We start from the raw sequence: 24,535 nt of genomic DNA, 5'->3' as shown, positions 1-24,535 counted from the left end.
GGACAAAAATATTGTTGATAAATCCACCTGGTCCATGAAGAAGTATAGAAATTGAAAAAATAAGATTTTCAGGCGTTCCTAGTATGTAGGTGAAATAATTCAATTAGGTGAATCTCACCCACATAAATAAAGGTTTCAGCTCTTTAACTTCACAAACATCAACAGATGAAAGAATTCTTCAATACTGTACTCCTATTTGGCCACCTTACTATAATGTAAGTATTAATAGACTAGAAAAGGTCCAACAAATAAAAAATCCTTCGAATATAGATGTTCGAATATGGGCAGAATGGTGAATGTTACACAGTGTGTAAAGTGGCCACTTAAACCAGCCATTGACAGGTCATAAGCCCTGTAGATGCCTAGACTTCTATATTACCTTCTCTTAAATGTTCTTTATCTCTGTTGTAATATGTTAATAATATGACTACTTGGAATGTAAGGGTACGTGAATCTAACTAAATCTACGTACAAATGTCAGACCTACTTAGTTGTAATATTTATATATACGTATATATTATAGTTCCACCCCTTGGCGGGTGGCCAGACGTAGACGAGGGTGAGGTACCTACCCGCGCCTGCGCACCTTTATCGATCTTTCGTCTCACATTCCTTCGCCTATTGCGCTTCAGCTAAATCATCACTTTTATAAGTTAGCTATAAGTATAACATTATACAACAAACGATCGGCGTATAAAAATGGGTCTTATTCTGGTAATCTAGGTCAGCGGGAATGTCGACAAGTCGCATCAAGGAGCGGCGAAAAATAAAATATTAACACCGTGGAATTTCAATCTGCACAATCTTGATAGAGATGAGATTTATCATTTTATTATTTACGTCAAACGCGACATTCACCTGTTGCCTCTCTGTTGTACGGGGCTCACCCCTCATGCATGGGCGTGCGATTTATCATATATTATTTCAACCCGATAACTACATAACAAGATTAATGAATTAGTCAATTTAAAAACTGTACTGTTATCTCAATCAGCGGTGCTATTCTGAACCGCTCTCGCGGCCAAATATTACATTTTATCTCGCGTATTTTGTATGTAAATACGCGAAATCAAAGCTTTTTCTACGGCCGCGAGAGCGTTTGGAATTCAGAGTAATAATGCGACTTATAAAGAAGCCCTATCACTATGTTTCATAGAGCACAAGCGATGTTGGTTAGCAACAAATTGGTGGCCATTTTGTTTTATTTGACAAAATGGGCATAACGGTTCTATTGGATGCTTTTGCCGCTGTGCTTGGCTTTGTATGTAAATAACTTGGATATTTACGTTATAATAAATAAAAATCGACTGTGGTGAATTGCAATATGTTTGGTTGCAGCAGTAGGAGCGTCAAAGGTGTTAAAGGAGTCAGTTTTCACATGTAATTGATTCCGAATATTTTCCCATAATTTACATTGATTTTTGGCATTCATTGTCCTGACACGTGTATTATGTTGCTTAAAAACTTTTCTTACATCAACATATTTACTTCAGATACTATTTTATTTGTGAATTAAAGTATGTTTACTCTTAATAGTGACAGTTGATTACGGACAATATGTAGGGGCCGCACTAGGCATCCATATAAAGTTTGAGTTTTTATCGAGTAAAGGTCGATTAAAATTTTACTCGAAAATAGCAACGTTAACCTTGAAATTGCATCTTAAATGACGTGTCCAAATTTCAGGCAGCAACGACACGCCGTTTTGGAGATGTGACGGACAAACAAACAAACTCAACACATGACTTTGATTCCATGGAGTTGGGATTTATGTCTCAATAAATGTATCATTAGTTTATTATGAATAAAATGAATAAATAAAAAAATAAGCACACACATTTATTTTCAGTTTTATAAAATAAATATAGGCGATTTATAGCAAAATAAATTGGAATACCCCTGCAATAATAAATAAATAAAGTATTTACAATGCAAATTAATATCCATTTGGCAATTCTCGACCTGAGTACGGCCCATTGTTTTGCTGCGAACTGTAGCTGACTTAATACTTAATAGTCATAGAATGGTTTTCCTACGTTTGGGCTCTTCTATAGCTTGGCGCATTATTACTCCGAGGTTTGGAATATCACCGATCTACCGTATAAAAAAGAACTTCTTAAGAAAGTATTAAGCAACATAAATATGAAGAGTACTAGTACAATATGTATTTAGATAAGTACCGAGCACCTTGAAATGTCGTTTTTAAAAAAAAACCAACGCGCAATATATACCTACATAACTTATTTTATTTTCTACATTTAATTTATATCGAAATAGTTTTCATGCATTATCTTTCATGAGTTTTCATGTCTTTCTTTAGTTTTGTTCCTTTGTATATGTACCTATATGTTTATGTGATTTTGTAAACACGTCATCTGTAAACTAGTCTTTTGGCCGATATTATAATATTTTTTTAAGACAATGAAAATAAACTGATATTTTTATTTTGATAAACAAAAATATTTAAAATGTATTCCCTATGGCCGCGATTACAAATGGTATTATTATGGACGAAAATGTGTATATTTGTATGAAAATTCAAAGTATCTTCGTCAGTAACCTGTAATTATACACGTTTAGAAAAAAAATGAGAACATTATATTTTTCATACAGAAAACTTCATTTTACTTTGTAGATAAAGTTGAAGATAAATTGTAATTTCCTATTAGAATACGGACCCTGTAATGAAGAAAAATAATTTTGAAAGTAATATTTTATTATGTAATTATTATGTATCGTGTACTAACTTATCTACCTACCTACAATAAGAACAACATGTTTTTAATCTTTAGCTTTATTAATAATCTTAAGTCCGATTGAGATTGAAGACGAATGCTCGATTTGCGACTCTCTAATCATCGTGTTTGCGTTGTGAGTCGGGGAAGCGGAGGGTAATGCCGTACACCTAACTATGAACGTCATTTTATTGAAATCTATTATGTACAAGGTAATAACAATGCAATGTGCTCGGACCAAATCTATACCTACCTACCCGTCCTTCCCATTTCCTATCGCACTCTACGCAATAATAATTCTACGTGTGAGTGCCAGAACAAATATTTTATAATCAGTACAAAATCTAGCGTTAACGAATGAAGTGTTTTACTGATATTTCCACAAGCGAGCTGTGCCTGCGTCATTTCAGACCGCCAGATCCATCCAGACAAGCTGTGCCAGCGTATTCCGACCGCCAGCCTCACCGGGGTTCCAGCTTTCGTCACGCCTCATCCATCAGCAGGTTAGAGGAGTTGCGCAACCTTCCTTCTCTAACAATACCGTCCACTTACTAAATCAATTTTCCTCCTCCTAGGACGAGGTATTTTTTACACCTCATCCACTCCTCAACACAATGTGATACCCTACAGTATACTGCATTAGCCGAAGACGGATTTTGACCTTCAATGGCCTGTAGTTACAAAAAAATACGCAATTAAGAATTAAATCGTCTTTCACATTATGCTTACAAAATTAAATTCAATACCGTCACTACTTAATTTCGTAAAAATATGTACTTGAGACTTATTTTCTGATGTTAAAATGTTACCATGGCGCTCTGCTGACCGATGTAAAAATTTGCGAGGGTGCGGAACTACACTAAACGAACGAATTTCACACAGACAAACATTATGTAACTTGCTTTCTTCCGACTTAAAACTGCTGTACGGAATTGACCGCTGTACGGTAATACCCTCCGCTCCCCTGTAACTGAGTCATTTAGTTCTATAGTTAGTTTCATGGTTATTTTTCGTTATTCCTACATAATTAATATACTGCTTAAGATGTTGTAGTTTATACTTTAATGTACAATATTAGATTATTATATTTAATCAAATCTAATCCGCGCACACTTACACACACCTGAACGCTTAATCCCACACAAATGCACACAAACACACCCCTACACTTACTCTCATACAAATACACATAAACACACCCTTTTGTTGTACTGTAAATTATTGTGAAAGTAGAAAACGCAAGATTCTTCAATTCAGTCAAGATGTTTCTGAATTCAGTAATTTACTTAGAGTATATACATATACTATACTCTAAGGTCATTTATAAATATAGTTAAATTTAATTAACTATAAAATAAACGATAAATTTAAATACGAATAAAAAAAGCCATAAGATTAAAATGTTAACAATAATATTTGAAATGAAACCATAGTTCTATGATTTAAACTAAATCATTTTATTCTTTCAGATTTGGGATTGCCAAGAACCAATCAAGTAAAACATTATTTGCCAAGAATGTTTGATTCGTCGTGATATCATAACTTAAAATATTTATATAAGTTTTGCAAATATAGTTTTCGAAATATGACCTAAAGTGAGAGAGAACATTAGTGAGAACATTTTATAGATTTAAATATGCTTTCAAGTAAACAAATTATATTTTATTATCCTTTTTTTTTCTTTCAGGGTTTCCTATTTTTCCATTCATTGGGAGGCGGTACAGGTTCCGGGTTAACCACTCTACTTCTAGAACAATTATCCGAGGAATTTTCGAAAAAGAGTACTCTAGAAATTACGATATATTCATCCCCGAAAGTTCGAACTTTCATATATCAAACTCGGTATTGTTTTTTTTATTCCAGCTCGGTTGAATATTTGAACACGAGTCAAAGTTTCATTTCAGATGCCTACAGTGGCAGTAGAGCCGTACAACGCTGTCCTTTCTACCCACGGGTCTCTTCCCAACGTGGACTGCGCAATCATGCTAGACAACGAAGCTATCTACGGCATATGCCAGAAGCGCCTCAACATAGAGAGGCCCACGTACTGCAACCTGAACCAGCTGATCAGCACCGTAGTGTCATCCATCACGGCCTAGTTACGGTTCAAAGGAACCCTGAATGCTGACCAGTCGTAATTCCAAACCAACCTCGCCCATCATGTCGCCAGAGCACTCGTACCATGAGGGAGTGACAGTTCCGGGGATCACTTCCCAGCTGTTCGAGCCCGAGAGCCTGATGAGATGCGCGAACCCAACGCCGGGAAGTACATGGGCTGCTGCCTGCTGTACCACGGTGACGTCATGCCCAAGAACGTCAACGCGAAGCAAGTCCAATATTTTTCGGGTTTCAAGATCGGCATCAACGAATCTGCTACCACATTCGTCCCCGGCTCCGATCTGGCGGCTGCCCCGCGAACTATTGTTTTTTTTATTTATCAAATGATTTTTACATTTACTTATATGATAATTCATCGAATCTGCTTTCTTTTTTTTTTAAACGAAAGTAATCTTATTAGTTAGAGATTATACACATACAAGTTTTTTTATTACATTTTGTTACAAATTCATTGACTTGAAAAAAATATTTTTTTGAAATCCGTGGTTTATTGTGACAATTTTTTTTAAATTTTATTTTTGAATACTTTTAACTGAAATCTCGATTCGATGATGAATTTTGTGATTCTGTGGTCTGTTTGTAGACCTGCATACGTTTTGTTTCATATATTTTTTAAATCCCTTGAAATACTGTTTTGAATTTCGTTGACACTGTATCGGATGTTTCGCTACTTTTTACAACGAGAAAGATGAAATTCTTGAATCTTGGTCTATTTTCGACAGTTGCCCATACCTACTTCTTAGGTACCACAAATATGAATATTACGTTTATTTCTAGAGAAGAATAACATTTTTTTTATATCGAGGTATCACGATAAAGCTACATAATGTAAAATTTATTTAATGAAAAAACGAATACTTTAATGGCATAAATGGGTGCTGTTTAAATAATAAAACGTTAAACAAAATATTGTTTATTATTTATGAAATTACACGAGTAGAAAGGCATTTATTAAAAAAGCGAGCCAGAAGCAGTGATGCTCGAATGTATCGCGAAGATTAAAAAAATTAAGCTCCATGGTAAATAATTTATGGTTAGTTATTATTAAAGATCACTGTATTCGTGGTATATTACCGCCTGTACCTTCTAAAGCTCTTTTTTTGTCAAAATACTTGAAATATCTGAATGTGATATGAAAATCTGAGTTTCGTTTTGAATTTTATTTGACTGTACGTTTCTGTAAAATAAATTAATAAAAATATTCCTTTATTCAGAGGATGAATAAAAAAAAATTATTGGAAACAAATGTATTTCTATAAAGTAGGCATTAAAGCATGCAGAAATTTTAAATGCGGAAAATGACTAAAGTAAATAGATACTTTTGTAAAGTCGTGGTGCATTGGTCAGCGCATTTGCCTACCACGCAAGAGGTCACTAAAATTGTTCACGGTTCCTGGACTAGTACCTGAAGTGTAAGACTGATCATGTAACCTTCATGTAACAAAAATGATAAAGATACACTGCAAATGGTGTTGATACAGTGCCCTATGCACCATTAGGTGTGGAAAGGGAGTTTACTATGTCTTGTGAACCTAGTAGGTAGGTACAAAAAGGAAATCAGGGTTCATTATATTTATCATAATATCAATGATAAAACACTTAAAATAAAGGCAATAAAAATTCCACATTTACTTTGAATCTAATTCTGCTGTAGCTGACGTCATACTCTTTTAGTTTATTATTGTATGTTTAGCATAAATGTTAAAATCGATAGGTATGATATCTAGTATATTATTATTCTAAAAATGACTGATTGCGTCTGTCATGTACGGGCCCGTTTCACATCAATTCACTCGATCCAGTAAAATAAGGGTGGGTGGACACATATTTATTATTTTCTGTTTTGGTATTTTTTATTTAGTTTCTACTCGCGGGTGAAAATTTTGCTAAAAGAAATCAAGTGGAGATTAGTCGGCCTCATGGTGTACTGTTTCATGTTTTTATCTGCCTATTGATATGTGAAATAATTTTAAAATAATTATTAATGTCATTTTGCGGTGCCTTGGAATGTTCAACCATCGACTAAATTCCATATTGCATCGTCTAAACGCTGTGTATGACGGAGAAAGTGGTTAAAATTTCTCATTTTATTTCATTAACAATATAATAAAATTTTAAAAACACATTTGTCAGATATAACATTTTTTATTGCACAAGTAAAACTTTCAAAATAACATAAATATATGAATACTATATTTAAAATAAAAGTATAATAGTAAAGATAAAAGTATTAACTAAATGTACAAATATATTATTATCAACATTTGATAAAGGTGCGTAGGCTTAAATTATTAAAAAGGGAATGTTAACTATACACGAGACAAAGATAGGCAGACCGTCAGTTGTCTCCCGGACACTTGAGAGATTGGTAGTACTCCAGCAGAACTCTCCACGCAGAGGGCGCCATAAAACCATTAGGGGGGTCATTTCCACTGCGTGCCAAATCTAGAAACATATTTGTAATATGATGTGTTTAAAATAAACAGTAATGTTACACTGTGTATAAAGTGATCTATCAAACCAGCTAATTAAAAGTAATAAATCTCGTAAAAGTCAAGACTATCCACCTGTTGCAATATCTGTCACACATTATGTTTATTAAAACATATATATATTAACCCTTTCCCCGCGTTCAAAATTGACTTGCTTATTTTATGTATTTTACTTATTAGCTTAAACACTTATTTTGTAAGTGAGACTCTATACTATAAATTACTCACATATGCTGTGAGTGCCGTGTAGTAAAGCTGTCATAGGCGCTCAGACATATGTGAGCACTGTGGTAAATGAGTTAACAGAGACGAATATATTTATAAGAATGGAATATGGAATTCAAGCATATCCACAAAATTATGTAGACTAATTCAATCACTTTCGCAACATCGTGAGACTATGATTTTTATAAAGAAAATGAAAAAAATCTTATCCGCTTATTTATTAATTTCACTGCCTATAAATAGTTTTATCGCCACAGCAGGCAGACAAAAAATACAGGTTTGTGCGTGAAATAGAACCAGAACCCGAGATGAGTGTTTTCGGCTCGATGGATTTTCTCGGGAAAAAATACAGAAAAGGGAAATCAAGTGGAGATAATTCATCCTCGTAAAGTAGCAGTTGGCGCATTCACCTGCCAAACTTGAGATCCAAGGTGAACATGAAATATTGGTTTTACACTCAAATATTTTATTGTTCCTGGACCGGCAACTGATGCGGAAGATTGACCTTCCATAACAAAAATGATCCAAATACGCCGCAATTGGAATACAGATGCAATGCCCTATACACCACTGGGTGTGAAAAGGAAATGATAATAATGAGGGAATTGCTAATTAGACCACAAAACTATTGGATTAGAATATCAACCTGTCATTTTATAAAATTTATTTTGTATTGGAGAGTCTACTTAAGATTCTTCGACCATCTGTTGAATTCTTATAAATTTTGACATACTTAAAATATTTTTGCTAAGTAACTCGAGGGAAAATGTGGATTTAGGCGCCCCAGAAGAAGAACTGTGTTTTCTTATTAAAAGTATAATATATTTATCAATATAAACTAACCTCTCATTCGAGTTCCTGATATGAAGTCAAAATCTTGTTTTCTTGAGGGATCAAAGAAGTCCATCTTCCCACTAACTGTGTCATAAGCAGCTACTCTGAAGGGTACAATCTAAAAATATATTTTAAGATTATTGAAAATTATTGCAATAATGAATGGCTGTGCTTCACTTGCAAACTAGACTAAAGCTATTTCTCTTTTCTTTTAAAACGGAATTATAATATAGATTCTTGTTATGCCTTTCAAATACTTTTTAAGATATAGTTTTTTATGTAAATTTAAGAAAACTTTGGTTAATACAATGATATAACAGTTCAGTGATGAAAGATAGTGAAAAAATTAGTCAAATCCTTATGGATTATTCAACAATTATGTGTTAAGTTATAGTTTTCATTAACATCAAGAATTTTCAAATGTTAGTTGAATTTTCTTACCCCTAAGCATATGTACAAATTGGCTGATACATTTTTTAAAAAACTTTTAACTACTGTAAATATACTGCAATAATGATGAGATTGCCATGAGTCTTTTGGTAAAAGCATTCGAGATTTCCCTAAATATTTCTCACTACTTCTAGCCTGAAAGCAAAGATTTGGATTGTAAACTATAAATATATATTGACTGTTCTAATACAATATGTCGCAACCCACAAAAAATATGAAAATGACCCAAGTACGCAGAAGTGCTTAAAAATGTATTTTTTGTGTACTGACAAAATATCAAAGCTCACGAAAATTCTTTGACCTAAAAACAATTTACCGTAAGATATTCTTCTTCTTCGATGGCACTACGGCCCAAATCAAGCCTTGGCCTCTTTTAGCTTGCCTCCGATTCCGCCTGTCCTCAGCAGCCATTTTTCAATTTGCAACTAGTAGAAGCTGTGCTGCATCTTTTTCTACATCACTCTCCCACCTCAGTCTGAGTCTTCCAAGCCTTCTTTTACCCCTGGATCTCCAGTCATGATTCTCATACACATTAGGCATTCTTTGTACGTATCCAGCCCATCTCAACTTGAGCAGTTTTATGAGTATGTGTGTTGAGATACTAGGGGCTTCATTTTCATAAATTACTAAAACAACGTTGACCGATGGTAACAAGAATTAAATCAGAGTTATTTACTAATAAAGATAAGAAAGAAGACGTTTTTACCATCCCTGTTAAAAATGAGGTAAATGTGGGTTGCAACATATTGCACTATAACAGTCAATACATATTATTTTACCTCTAATTCTCCGAGTCCTGGAGCCATTTTAAGTACTTGAGCACCGTGTCGGGGATCGTACAGGTCACCTCCGGACACGGGATGTGGCATACCGGCCGGATCACGGCCCACTATGTACAAATTAGCGCCCGCATTCATTCTGGCCTTAGCGTGCCATTGGACCTGCAGCAGATACATAAAGGTTGGTATGTAAAAAAGATGATGAAGGAAACCAGAATGCAAAAAATCTTCTTATACATACCAATCTCACTTTCATTTTGGTTTAAACTTCGAGTGTCCAGCATAGATAGTATGTTTATATTTAGTCTGCTATTGTACAATGGAAGAATTTATAAATGAATTTGCCTTTAAAAACATTAAAATATTTTTCAATCTGATTTGATTGTTTAGTTAAAGGGCTCTATTTAGTTAATTGTTTTTTAATTGTTAATCATGATACCTACCTATTCTAAAAGTAAAAAGTATTTAATATATATGAAAGCGTGAATTCTTCCATTTCATACCTCATACTTTATAAACAGAATAGTACCTCGGTAGGTCCTGCATACATCATGGGTGAGGGGAATATTGCCAGAACAGTGTTACTAGCTTGTAGCACACCTTCCTTCAGTACAGCCTGATGTTGCTTCATTCGGATAGGAAGAGGGACGTCATCATCTTTTGTCCAACCACCTGTGAAAGAAAATACTTCCATTTCATTTTACCAGTAATAGAAGAGAAAGAGAAATAAAAAATATATAAATGAAAATATGATTAGTATTTTAAATTATGATGTCTTGCTGGTAAAACAATTTTGTGATTTTAAATTGATTGCAGAGCAGTTTGTTGATCCAGAATATAAAAAAAGTTTCCCACACCCTTAAAATGCTTTATTAAAAACTGCGAGTTCCCTGGGCATTTCCAGAGTTGCAAATTTCGGAAAACAAATGTTAAATTGCAATATTCCAAAATGTATTCAATTTCAATCTCCAAAAATTTGACCAAAAATTCTCTCTCTTACACACGCACGTGCATCCTCGCTCTCTTACATTCTAAACATTTACTTCTCCCCCCCTTCTTTTAAAAAGTTTTGTAATCATTTCGGCGAATTCATCAGTCAGTCAATGAAGAATTCACTTCCCTCGTTTCTCAATCCAATGAAGTGCATATTATGTACTTCTGGATTACCTTCTTTCAGCACAAAGATTCTAAGGCTACTAGATTATAGTGATCTCCTTCGGGCAGCTTTTTTCGTTCGACAACTAGTAATTTTTCCGTATGTGTGGGCACCGCCAAGAAGACTTATGTCCTCAGATGCGGTGTCTGGTATGTGGTGGGCAAGCTTTCCCTCCTCTTCACCACTGCCGTTCGCAGTTTACTCCATTCGCTCCACCTTGCCATGGTCCCTCAGTCTTAATGAGCAAATGTTTTTGGCACTTTAACAAGCTCGTGAAGATAATTTGAACAGCCATAGATACTCCTCATCCTTGAAGTCTGTTAACAAGGTAAAACCGGATCTTCCGTCACTGCCACTTACAAGAGGCTCTGCCCAGCAGCACGCTTTTAAAATATTTTTGCAAGTGGTTGAAAAATATACTGGCGCCTAAGAAGTGGGGGGTGGATACAAGGTAACGATGGAACACTGGAGCCCCTATCAACAAAATACCATTGTTTGTGTGTGTGCATCAGCTGTGGAAGATGATGTGGATGTCGAAAGGCCAGGATAAAATGCACTTTAGTCTGCGGTGTCAGGGAACTTGTACAAACGGAATTCCGCTAGAGATGAGGAACTCTATGATAATTTTTTTTGACATCAGATGATGAATTTAAACTTAAAATTTTAAGTAAAGGTGCAATAATTTTTATAACATATAAATCTACTATTTAATGTAAAAAGTATTTTTTAGCCGTCTACTAGGATGAAAAACCTCTAATATTTTACTTTTCTCCTATAAAAAACTACATTAGAATTTTTTTATGGATAATTTTAATTACAATATTTTTCGCTAGAGCTGATAGTGTAGAAGATATTTGTAAAAAATCATGAACATTTAAACCCCCCCCCCCCTTAGCGGACTCCCCACCCTCGAGGACTTTTAGTATGTTATGCAGTAGATACCAACAAACAATCATGCTAAGTTTCAAAACTCCGGGCTTTTTTCCCTCGAAAAGTCTAATTTGCCTGGGCTAAAAATGAAAAATATGAACTTAAAAAATGTTAGTATACTAAACCTATTACATCGTGGGATAATTACTACAACAAGGTAACATCAAAATCAGCATTTGTGGGTTACCCACTGAGTAATACCCTAATTTAATTGTTTTAAAAGTGACATTAAGTCAAACAAGGAGAGAAAAAGAATTTGGAACTAGCATACCTAGGGGGTGAAGTAGCAGGACTGGTTTCTTAAATCCCCTCTGGAGAAGCTGCTTGTGCGTGTCTGTCATTAAGAGGGCGTGCCCATTGTGAATAGGATTGCGTAACTATAAGAAAAAAGTTCGCATGTAGAAATGTACTTGAATTTGTTTTTGTAACAAATAAATATCTTTAAAATGAGCAAATTAAAATAACATTTCAAAAGTAATAGTTTAGTATTCCGGAAGTATAAAAATTGTATCTGGGATAAAATTTTATTTATGTACAAACTGTTTCCACATATTGATATTATTCGCCTTTTTACCATATTGGTTACAATTATATCACTTCATATTTTGGGTTAACTTTTATGAAACTGCTCTTTTTACAAACTGGCTTATTTGTTTGTTAGCATTAGGAATACCAAATTCAAATATTTTTAACTTCAATGTCATGTTAACTTTTTTTCCGAAATCGGTTAGGCAGTCATTAGTTTTTTTGTCGATTTTTATTGCTCAGAATTTTAATTTATTTTCAAGAACTTAATGATTGATATGTTGAAAATACCCATTATTGTTTTGTACGAGTTCCGTTGCATTAAATAAAATTATGTGTTTGTATTGAATTTTTCACTTCTCCAACAAGAAAAAGAGAAAAAGTACTTATGGGTTTGGAACAATGTAAATAATGAAAAAATGCAACAATATTTTAAATATGTCCAAACGTTTATAGAGAAGGCTGGATTATACTCCCCAGGGAGTTTATCATAATTGAAATTTATTGCAACAGAGAGGGAAACATTTTTGGAAAGGAAATATGGAAGTCTAGGTAATTACAGGGCTTATGACTTGCCATTGGCTAGTTTTGTGATCACAAGCCTTGTAGATGACTTCCGTATTCCCTACTCAAAAATGCTTTTTCTCTCTGTTGCAATATTTTTTTTTTAAAATGCTAATTCAATAAATAAAATATAAATTTAGTTAGGTAATAAAACACAGGTTAGGTTAAGACTGATTACATCATCGTAAACAAATATTGGAGCATCATAGAGATATTATACAACAAACCTGAAAAGCGAATACTGCATCAGCTCCCATATCTTTGAAGGTTTCTTTGAGTTGATTGGGAGTGAGGCGATATTCATCGAGTCCGTCATCCCACTTGATAGGGCCCAGTGCCTCCACATCACCCCCTACCAGCCAATCTCCACTCTCCTCGATCATCTGTAAAACACCGGCTTTATTTCTTTAATAATTCACATTTTCATACAGAATATCCAATGCCAGACATTGTTGTAACAAATGGTGTATAAATTAAATGAACAACTATATAAACATGATAATTTTTACAAATGAGTGATATGTAAATACCACCTTAGTGAACACTTTTTATAACAAAAACATTTAATGAACTTGAAACAATGTCGAGCATTATAAATATTTTTATAAATAACATAAAATGTAATTTGATATTGAACTCCACATCAGGATTTTCATTTCAATATCATACCATGAGTTCATGTTTATTTTTTTATTCCTAAATTTGAAACGCATAAAAAACAGTTGCTTGAAATAATATAAAAAGAAAAATGCTACAGATATTATTAATAGGGGATATTATAATACTCCCTTATAGCGTAATATAAAATATTTCTCCTCTTCTTTTCCACATCCGCTCCTAAGTGAAGCATGTGGACATTACAGAAAATTGTCACCAACGGTCCTTAAAAAACGGCAAAAGCCCACAGGTGTGAAGAAGAGGCAACTCGGGTTAAGGTTCTCTTGAGGCATCCGCAGCACTTGTGCACGCAGCGTTGGCTTCCCAAAAACCGGAAACCTATCGCAACACTCTATAATTGGTTGATTATTAAGAACCTCTGACATAGTTTAAAGTAATTCATTTTTATTATTTTTTTGTACGTTTTTGAGAAACTTTGTTTTACTTGCTCTATATTTTACAGCGTGTAATTTTTTTTTTCTATCAAATTTCCTGTAGCACTGAACTTACTCATTGTACTATATTAATACTGGCACTATACAAGCATCGAATAGCCAGCATTTAGTTTTTACCAACTATGGATATTAGACTTTGCAAGCATAGTGTTAAAAGTAAAATATTCACTTGCACACTTTCTTATGGATAAAACTTGTAATAAGTTATTTATTAGAGACATGATTAAAAGGCAGTTCTGAAAGAGGCATAATATACCATGCGGATTGCAAACTTATACTTCCATTGATAAATTATAAAATAAACATGGCGTAATTAGGATTACCAACCCTATTATTACCATGTAAGGTTCCTTATTATTTTTATTAAAATACAGGACACAGCCAAAAATAGGATGTCCTGTAAAATACAAGACAAGTTGGTCACTCTAGGTGTAATATACAAATTTTTATGCGTGCAGCACTTACAAAATGCATACAAAGCCGTACTTTGTGCAGATGTAATAAGTGCCATTAAACTATTAGCACTGAGTTTATTAGACTATTATCAAAAACATTGCTACATATAAATGCAGCTAGGTAGAGACGGGGACATGATTAAAGGGTTGGGTGATTTTCCTAATCTTTGTAAGTTGGTGTGTAATGTCTTACTTTGATATAGGGATGCCCCGGATTGTTTATCCCAAACTGCCTGGAGCAGCGCTCCTCTTTTCTGTGCGGGAAGAACTCGGGGGCCCGCAGTATGGCCACCGGCCGCCCCCGACACTCCAAAGTGAGGGCGCTGCACCCTTCCACTCGCTCTTTGTGACAGGTGTTCAGAGCCAGCACGATGGGCACCGATTGGTTCACCACATTCCCATTTTGTTGGGTTATACTGTTAAAATGGAGAGTCTAAAAAAAATAGAATTTAAAAATATTTACATACCCAAAATATTGTTGTTTTAACACAAAAACAAAAAAAAGACAAACTTTAATGATAATATTATTTGATTATAGAAATAAAAGACGAGTGATACTAAAAGATTTTTTTAAGTTGAGGAATAAAAGTGGGGAACGTGTTACAAACCAAGTAGATTTATCAAATGTAGCTTATAAATTCTATGAAAATCTATATAAGTCAAAAATCCTAAGGCCAGCCCCTTCTGTGAAATACAATTATTAAGGAAGAGCCCTAATTTGTTATGTAGGATTAGGAGATATGCCTAATATAGTTGTGGATGTAATAGACAGGGCACTAAAACTAGGGTTTCCTAGGACAGCGGTGCCCGTATCTTAACGGCCGTAGTGAACGGTGATGCGGTGGACAAACGTCGTAGTGGTGACTAGAGAGTGGTTTTATTTTTTAACGGTGTTATCAACACCATTTTTATAGGAAACCACTCTCTAGTCACCGTTACGACGGCTGTCAACCGCATAAATGTTCACTACGGCCGTTAAAATACGGGCACCGCTGTCCTAGGAAACCCGAGCTTTAGGCAAACTAAAAACAGAAGGCCAAGAGAAGAGAATATTATTTCTAAAATGTTAAAAACAACTAGCCATCGCCTAAGGGAAATCTTGGATCTTTTGTTTAACAAATGCTTGGAAGGGGCACATGTGTCATTAGATTGGAGCAACGCAACAATTATTCTCATTCACAAGAAAGGTGATGCCACAAAATTATAAAACTATCGGCCAATAAGTCTCCTCTCTCAACTGTACAAGCTTTTCACAAAGGTTAACAGGATTACGGCAAAGTTTGATCTCTATCAACCACGGGAACAAGCTGGGTCTCGTTAGGAATACGGGGCCCCAAGGACGCACACCAATAAGATGGTCAGATGATATTCAGAGGTTTGCCGGTAAACAATGGATGAGAATGGCGCAGAATCAGGAGGAGTGGAGGAGACAGAGGAAGGCCTATGTCCGGCAGTAGACTAACATGAGTTGATTCTGATGATATTTAAATCCACAAATTCGGAATAAACAGTGACCGGTTGTATCACTTTCACGGCATCTTTGAGACAGGTATCTTTATTATAAAATTAAATGTCTCTTTACAAAAACAGTAAGGATAAAGAATTCAAAATTATTTATTTATTTTATTGGGTAAACAAACAGTGTGTACAGAAATATTATCAATTTCTTTGTATACACTCACCAAAAAATTGTTTACACTTAAGACAATAATTTAGATTATGTATATAACAAATGTAAAAGATAAGAAATGAAAAAAAAAATAATGAAAATTATATAACAGTAAATGAAGTTAATAATTTTTGTTCGAAAGATCTTTTACAAAATTTGTGGATTTAAATTACTCGTCTTTTGTTTCTATAATAAAATACAATGAACTTCCACCAAGAATGTTCACTAACAAACTTGAAAGTATTATAGTTTAAAGCAGTGTTTTTTAATCTGTGGATAGCGACCCTCTGGGGGGTCGCAAAGCCTCGCCTGGAGGGTCGCAGCTACAAGAGAAGCAAAAGTAAAAACCGAGGGATGAAAAACTTGAGGGTTGGGGGGCGGCTCCAGGTCTTTTAAGATCTACCAATACCCTCCCCCTCCCAGGACCTTAGGGGGATTGCCAGAGGGTCTGCCCACAGAGGGGTCGAGTATACAAAAAGGTTAAAAAACACCGGTTTAAAGTATGTTTCATGACAAACTCTAATGGCAACATTACACCAATTTTGATTTCCCATTAAAACGGCAGGTAAACAAAAATAATGTTCCTTCCAAAGTTCCATATTCTAAAGTCACTCATAGCTTTGTTAGATTTTGCATAAATAAAAATTAAGTATATTAAAAAACCCCTCAACAGTTAAAACATTTTTTTTATAAATATATCGTCATCATCATTACCTTTCCACACCTAACAGTGGTACACCAACTGCAGCATATCTTGATCCATTTTGTTACATGAAGGTAAGATGATCAGTCTTATGCTTCAGATGCCTGTTCAGGGACTATAAAATATTCGAGTGTAAAAACACCTTTTTAAATAAATACTGTTGCCGACGTAAAAGTACATGCACCAACTTGGCGGCCCTTCCTGGGGTTTTAATGTAGCATAGGAGGCTTCAGTATGTGTAAGCGATCTACCACCTCCTCAATAAAGACTAGTATTTGTCACTTTCGGGGGTGGTGATCGCCATACTGAAGCCCACATATAGATTAGAATTCATGAAAATATTTGTATGCCCATAATGTGTTTTTATGTTGTTCTGTATAAGTGTTGATCGCCGCGCGGTCGGCGGGGAACTGCGGCCGGTAGCGGGAGGGTGGGGACCTTATACGTGGCGCGAGAGAGACCGATAGAGCCGGCAAATGTGCTCGCTATCTCTCTCGCCGCGTGATTGGTCAACCTAGCACCGCCCGCTATTGGCCTAGCCCACCGCCGCACGGCAAAATGTTGTATATATAGCCCCGCCGGGGAAAAATAAAGTCAGTCATCTCACCACACTACTAAGGCTTTCTACTCTCCACTTCACCTCCCTACCTCGCTTCAAACCGGACCTCATCGCCACCTGGATTCGAACACCGCTACCCCCCTGGACTTGGAACTCGGATACTCTTTGGATTGGATTTTGGACCCCGGATAATTTGGACCCTTGGATACTTCCCCGGAACACACCCCGCCGTTCCCACCGACGGAGAGATACCGGCCTTACAACCCGGTTGCCTGACTCAGGATTGCGGCCGCCAGCGCTACTCGCTAGCGACCCCGCAAGGGATCTCTAGGCGACGATACCTCCCCCGGAGCTTATCGTTCGTCGGCCGAGGCCCGCCTACGCCCGGCCACTCTGCGTTTGACACCAGCACCTATAGAAATACAGTTCTTGTGACGGGCGCGATTGCTACGGACGAAGCAGTGATCCGCCGCGTCTGTTACAAGTTGGTCCTTCGAGCCGGATATTCATCGCAGAGCGCCTAGAGATGACTTCGAGAACCCCTTCACTCCGCTCGGGTCGAGGAGGCACGGAACCGAGAGAAGACCCTGCTACAGATCAGGACTCAGCCGAGTCGGACACATCCGAAGATACAGTCCAGCGGCTGAGGACGCAGGTTCGAACGCTCCGTGCTTCACTACACGATCAAGACCGACGCGTGCCCTTGGAGACGAATCCCGAGCCCGCGCCGCGTACTACGGATATGGACGGCATCATGACGGTGCTGTCAAAAATGGCGATTCTACTAGAGGCTTCGCAAGGAAGAAGCCCGACTTCAGCCCCAGAGGACGTTAGCAGAGTCGGCGCCATGATAGCGCGCCAATCTACTGCCAAGGACCTACCCGCCTTCGCCGGAGAGCCGCAGGAATGGGCTACTTTCAAATCGCAGTACACTCAGTCGACGGAGATGTGCTGCCTTTCGGATCCAGAAAACCTCCTGCGTCTACAGCGTGCGTTAAAAGGACGGGCAAGAGAATCTGTGTCGTCATTACTAGTGGATCCAAGCCAAGTGAGGGTGATAATGAAGACGTTGGAGCTACACTACGGCCAGCCGGACATTGTAGCGTCTTCCTTGTTGGAAAAAGTGAGAAGGCTCCGCTGCATACAGAACGACGGATCTACGCAAGCATTAGTAGATCTGTCTAGCGCAGTTCGGAACGCGATAGCGACCTTAGAAGGCTTCGGTGGCGATTACATGTCTACGCCACAACTACTAAGTGAACTAGTGAGCAAGTTACCGCTGTGCATGAAGTCTCTCTGGTGGTACAGCAGAAGAGGAAACCGGGTGAGGCCCTCCGCGAAGGATTTCGCGCTCTTCTTGGAAGATTTAACGGAATCTTCGATGATAGGCGGCGGAATAGAGCCGCAAGTGTACAGCGGAAAACAACGCGAGAAGCCACAGAAGCGAGAACAAGTGCATACAGTGATTTCAACAGAGGGAAACGGGAAAAGTGTAGCGTCATGTGTTTTGTGCGGACGAGGACATTTACTACAAACGTGCCAGGAATACATAGAGTGTAGTATTCCGGAAAGATGGGACATAGTGAAGCGAAAGAATTTGTGTTTTTCGTGTTTATCGAACACTCATCGGGCGATAAAGTGTAGAAATGTAAAAAAGTGCGGCCTCGATGGATGTCGCCGAACACATCACAAGACATTACACGACAGAAATAGTGCCGATATCAGTGAAGCTCGGTCTAGCGCCGATATACGAGCGCCAGATAATAATGCCCGCCGCAACACGCCTGCAGCGGCGGGCGCCGGGGGAAACAGACCGACCGCGAACGAAACCCGCGCCGCGAGTTCAAATGAAAGAAACTACGATTACGGCCACAGTTCGCGGACGAATAATATAGTGACGAGCACCTACGCTCGGGAGGAACCGGTCCTCCTAAAAGTGATTCCCGTCATGTTAAGTGGTCCGCGAGGACGAGTGAACGCGTACGCGTTACTAGATGAGGGATCAACCGTGACATTGATTGACGCAAAAATAGCAAACGACATCGGCGCGCCGGGAGAGACTCGAGGATTAAAAATCCACGGTGCCGGCGGAATGTGCGTAACAGATAGTGCATCAAGAAAAGTCACAATTAAAGTGCGCGGAGTTACGGAAGATTTATTCACTCTCCGCGCAAACACAATACAGAAGCTGAGTCTGCCGCTACAGCCCGTGATTGAAGGGGAAGGCAGGATGCGACAAGTGTGCCCGCAGTTACTCATCGGCCAAGATAACGCCTCTCTCATAGTGACGAGAGAGGCACGGAGATGCGGGGAATACATCGCCTCAGTGACAGCCTTAGGAAAGGTGATACACGGTGGGCGGACACGCCAGACTAACGCCAGCATACTAATGGCGCTTAGTACAGAACAGAGACTAGAAAATCTAGTTAAACAAAATTACGCCGTCGACGCGTTAGGTATAAGTTCGACAGCCAAGATATCGCGTCAGGAGGCGCGAGCCACAGAAACCATGAGAGCCACGACACGTTTCCTACCGCAAGGACAGTACGAGACAGGGCTACTGTGGAAAGACAATCGAATATGTTTACCGGATAATCGCCGTACAGCGCTGAATCGATTTTTAAGCATAGAGAAAAAGTTCAGTAAAAACAGTGAATTCGCCGCGGCTTACAAGTTAAAGATTAAAGAATATCTAGACAAGGGGTATGCCCGGGAACTGACGCTGGCTGAAAGACAAGACACTGCGAGTGGGCTTTGGTTTTTGCCGCATTTCGCAGTGACGAACGTGAATAAACCGGATAAAATACGGATAGTATTTGACGCCGCCAGCCGCTGCAACGGGAAGTCATTGAACGACATGTTGGCCAACGGCCCGGACCTTCTCTCATCGCTTATGGGAAATATAATGCGATTTCGCGAGGGAAAGATCGCGCTGGCAGCAGATATAAGGGAGATGTTTCTCCAAATTAAAATAAGAAAAGAAGACCAGAGGGCGCAGCTGTTCCTCTGGCGCGATAGTCCCGAAGAAGAAATTCGGGAAATGATTATGACGTCGATGACGTTCGGCGCGGCGTGTTCACCGAGCAGCGCACAGTACGTGAGAAATCAAGTCGCAGAAGATCACGGGCAAGAGATGGCCGCCGCCAGGGATGCTGTGCGAAATAAATTCTACATGGACGACTATATGGATGCCGTAGACAGTGCAACAGAGGCGATACAACTGCGCCACGATGTCAGCGAACTACTACGGCGGGGCGGATTCATCCTCGCGAATTGGGCGAGTAATGATCCCTCCGTAATGGAAGCGATTCCTTCAAGTCTGAGAGGGAAAAGCGCACGCGAAATAATTAGCGGAACCTCCGTGACAGAGAGGGTCCTCGGCATCAAATGGGACCCGGTGACAGACGAGTTTCAATTTAAATTTAAAGTGTCACGGGAGGTTCCAACAGAGAGGCCTACAAAACGGCAGATGCTAAGTGAAGTTATGAGCATTTTCGATCCACTCGGTTTCGTAGGGTGTTTGACAATACGCCCGCGAATACTGCTACAAGATGTGTGGCGCTCCCACATAGAGTGGGACGAACAAGTGAATGAAGAACACGCAGAGAAATGGCGCACTTGGGTGGACATATTACGCAATACCGAGTGCGCTATACCGCGGCGCGTATCGAGCGCCAATGGCCAGCCAGTAGAGCTGCACGTATTTTCCGATGCCTCGGAGCAAGCGAGCTGCGCCGTAGCCTACATCGTGGAGGAGAACGCCGCCGGAAGGAATGCGACGTTCATGGCTAGCAAGTGCCGAGTTAGCCCGCTACGAGCGCTATCAATTCCACGCCTGGAATTACAAGCCGCGCTCATGGCCGCACGACTGGCGGCCACAATCAAGAAAGAATGCGGAAGTAATATACGCGATACCTACTACTGGACAGATTCTACTACGGTGCTGTGCTGGGTCCAGAGTGATTCGCGCATCTTCACGCCATTTGTAGCCCACCGCCTAGGGGAAATAGATGAGCTAACGAACGCTCAAGAGTGGCGGTGGGTACCAGGAAAGAAGAACCCCGCTGATCTCGGGACGCGGGACGGCGAGATACCAGACATCTCCCCGGCCGGCATGTGGTTCAGTGGGCCGAGTTTCATAAAGAAAAATAAAAGTCAATGGCCGCCGCTCAAGGTAATAACGGCGACCCCGGATACAAGCAGTGAAATAAAGTGTGCGAACAGTGCCATCGTGATGACAGCCCTCCCGGACGAAAGAAGATTTTCCTCCTGGCGGAGACTGATCAGGACTACAGCGTGGGTGTTGCGCTTCATAAACCGCTGCAGGAAAAAGAATACAGGAAGCGCGACACTCATCGCCCCGGAACTCAAGGCATCAGAGAGGGCGTGGATACTCATAAGCCAGACAGACAGTTACCACGCCGAGATAGCCGCAATTAGACGGGGGGAGTGCCTCCCGCGGAACAGCCGCCTGCTGGGCCTCACTCCCTACCTCGATAAAGATAGCGTCCTCAGAATGGGGACGCGAATTATGGAAGCCCCCGCGGTGAGCGAGCAACTAAAGGCGCCCGTCATACTGGACGGAGCGCACGCCTATACGCGTCTATTGATAAGGCATTATCACGAGTCGCGGCAACACGCAAGTACAGAGCGGACACTCAGCGAACTCAGACAACAGTTCTTTATAACACGATTACGGACAAATATAAGGAAAATTATATACGAGTGCCGCTACTGTCGAATACAGAAGGCCCGCCCGCAGCCTCCGCTCATGGGACAGCTGCCTGCCGGCCGACTCGATCATCACGTAAGGCCTTTTACCCACTGTGGGGTGGACATGTTCGGGCCCGTATACGTAACTATCGGAAGACGCCGGGAGAAACGATACGGGGCCCTGTTTACGTGCATGGTTACGAGGGCCGTGCATATTGAAATTACACCGTCGTTGAGTACTGACTCGACGGTGCAGGCCCTCAGAAGGATGGCGGCCCGCAGAGGACATCCGACAACGCTCTACTCGGACAACGGGACGAACTTCAGAGGCGCAGACAAAGAGATGGCGGCCGCCATGAAGGAACTAGCCCACGATCCCGAACTACAGAACGAGGCGACAAGGAGAGGGATCAAATGGGTGTTCAACCCGCCATCGGCGCCACACATGGGGGGAGCCTGGGAACGGCTCGTCCGGTCGATAAAGGGGGCGCTTATGGTGATTCTAAAGGAACAAGCCCCCCGAGAGGAAACGCTAATGACAGCGATAGCGGAGGCCGAGTACACAGTAAACACTCGGCCCCTAACCCACGTCTCGCTTGATAGCCGAGACGACGCTCCGCTGACTCCGATGCACTTTCTCATCGGGTCGAGCGGGGCCCAGCCGCATCTGGCCGATTACAGAGACGCGCCGCCCGAACTGTGCCTCAGAAAACAATGGCGGGTGGCGCAGAAACTAGCCGACGCATTTTGGAAAAGATGGATGAGGGAATATCTCCCGACGTTGGCACAGCGACGGAAGTGGCAACAGGCCGCCACACCGATCATGGTCGATGACCTGGTCATAATAACGGACGCCGCCCTCCCGCGGAATGAATGGCCGCGGGGACGCGTCATAGCAGTCACACCAGGGAAGGATGGACAAGTCAGGAGCGCCCGGGTCCAGACAGCCACCGGAACCTACACACGACCCGCCGTCAAGCTCGCCGTGTTGCAAATCAAGGACGACGTCGGCGCAGAGATGCCTCCTCGGCAGGGGGGAGTGTTGCCGACGTAAAAGTACATGCACCAACTTGGCGGCCCTTCCTGGGGTTTTAATGTAGCATAGGAGGCTTCAGTATGTGTAAGCGATCTACCACCTCCTCAATAAAGACTAGTATTTGTCACTTTCGGGGGTGGTGATCGCCATACTGAAGCCCACATATAGATTAGAATTCATGAAAATATTTGTATGCCCATAATGTGTTTTTATGTTGTTCTGTATAAGTGTTGATCGCCGCGCGGTCGGCGGGGAACTGCGGCCGGTAGCGGGAGGGTGGGGACCTTATACGTGGCGCGAGAGAGACCGATAGAGCCGGCAAATGTGCTCGCTATCTCTCTCGCCGCGTGATTGGTCAACCTAGCACCGCCCGCTATTGGCCTAGCCCACCGCCGCACGGCAAAATGTTGTATATATAGCCCCGCCGGGGAAAAATAAAGTCAGTCATCTCACCACACTACTAAGGCTTTCTACTCTCCACTTCACCTCCCTACCTCGCTTCAAACCGGACCTCATCGCCACCTGGATTCGAACACCGCTACCCCCCTGGACTTGGAACTCGGATACTCTTTGGATTGGATTTTGGACCCCGGATAATTTGGACCCTTGGATACTTCCCCGGAACACACCCCGCCGTTCCCACCGACGGAGAGATACCGGCCTTACAACCCGGTTGCCTGACTCAGGATTGCGGCCGCCAGCGCTACTCGCTAGCGACCCCGCAAGGGATCTCTAGGCGACGATACCTCCCCCGGAGCTTATCGTTCGTCGGCCGAGGCCCGCCTACGCCCGGCCACTCTGCGTTTGACACCAGCACCTATAGAAATACAGTTCTTGTGACGGGCGCGATTGCTACGGACGAAGCAGTGATCCGCCGCGTCTGTTACAAATACTTAATGTCAATCATGCCGGGAATCAAAACTAAGACCTCTCGCATGGCACACAAACGCGCTGACTATTTGACCACGAGGCGGACTAATTTTATAAATAAAGACAATATAAGTCGTAGAGTTGCAAAACCGGCTCTAGACGATTTTGAAAAAAAAGAGATAAGCGTATCATTTATTAATGTTTCTAAAAATCTTCAAAATAGGATGACTATGAGTCTAGAATTCCGTTCCATTGTGATGAAATATCAAAATAAATATTCGGGTGGGTTGTAAAACCCACTTTGATGTATTTAAAGTAATACAAAGCTTTTTCTGCTTCTGAGAAAAATCACAATATTATAATTTTTTTTCCCAAAGCGGGTTTTATAACTCTACAACTCATATTGCATTTTTTAAAATATTATTAATTTCACTATTTCACACTGATTAATTGCATAAGGAAAAAAAATATATAAAAAGATTTAATCACCTGTAAGTATTCGTGTTCCCGCATAAACCCTTTTAGTGGATCAGCCCATCCTTCAGCTAAAATCTGAAAACAGATTAATAATAAATTTCTAACTTACAGGGCATGAGTTACTATCCCAGTA

General features: G+C 40.0%; 1 protein-coding gene and 1 pseudogene across 4 annotated transcripts in view; one reads left to right on the top strand and one right to left on the bottom strand.

Annotated features, from left to right (window-relative positions):
* Positions 1–4,444: 4,444 nt before the first annotated feature.
* On the top strand, positions 4,445–5,338 carry LOC148281199 (tubulin alpha-8 chain pseudogene; annotated as a pseudogene). The gene is made up of 2 exons (XR_015822407.1): positions 4,445–4,551; positions 4,640–5,338. The product of XR_015822407.1 is annotated as a tubulin alpha-8 chain pseudogene (transcript).
* A 1,640-nt stretch (positions 5,339–6,978) lies between these two features.
* Papss (3'-phosphoadenosine 5'-phosphosulfate synthase) overlaps positions 6,979–24,535 on the bottom strand; it is a 59,467-nt gene continuing 41,910 nt past the window's right edge. For 2 of the 3 annotated variants that reach the window (XM_088227094.1, XM_088227093.1), the window contains exons 7-14: positions 24,415–24,477; positions 14,569–14,808; positions 13,036–13,191; positions 11,991–12,096; positions 10,163–10,305; positions 9,634–9,795; positions 8,414–8,522; positions 6,979–7,298 (exon numbers count right to left, since the gene is read on the bottom strand). In XM_088227094.1, coding sequence (XP_088083220.1) covers positions 7,192–7,298; positions 8,414–8,522; positions 9,634–9,795; positions 10,163–10,305; positions 11,991–12,096; positions 13,036–13,191; positions 14,569–14,808; positions 24,415–24,477 — 1,086 coding nt within the window. In that variant the 3' untranslated portion in view covers positions 6,979–7,191. Of the gene's footprint in view, positions 7,299–8,413; positions 8,523–9,633; positions 9,796–10,162; positions 10,306–11,990; positions 12,097–13,035; positions 13,192–14,568; positions 14,809–18,908; positions 23,873–24,414; positions 24,478–24,535 lie in introns of those variants that run through there. The other variant, XM_088227095.1, reaches the window with a different exon arrangement.

Source organism: Micrasema longulum, unplaced genomic scaffold (genome assembly GCF_059751315.1).
Source record: "Micrasema longulum isolate JH-2025_06_02 unplaced genomic scaffold, ASM5975131v1 h1tg000487l, whole genome shotgun sequence".
In the NCBI taxonomy this organism is placed as follows: domain Eukaryota; kingdom Metazoa; phylum Arthropoda; class Insecta; order Trichoptera; family Brachycentridae; genus Micrasema; species Micrasema longulum.
Note: the sequence above shows the minus strand (reverse complement) of the source record. Positions and strands in the feature narration are given on the sequence as shown.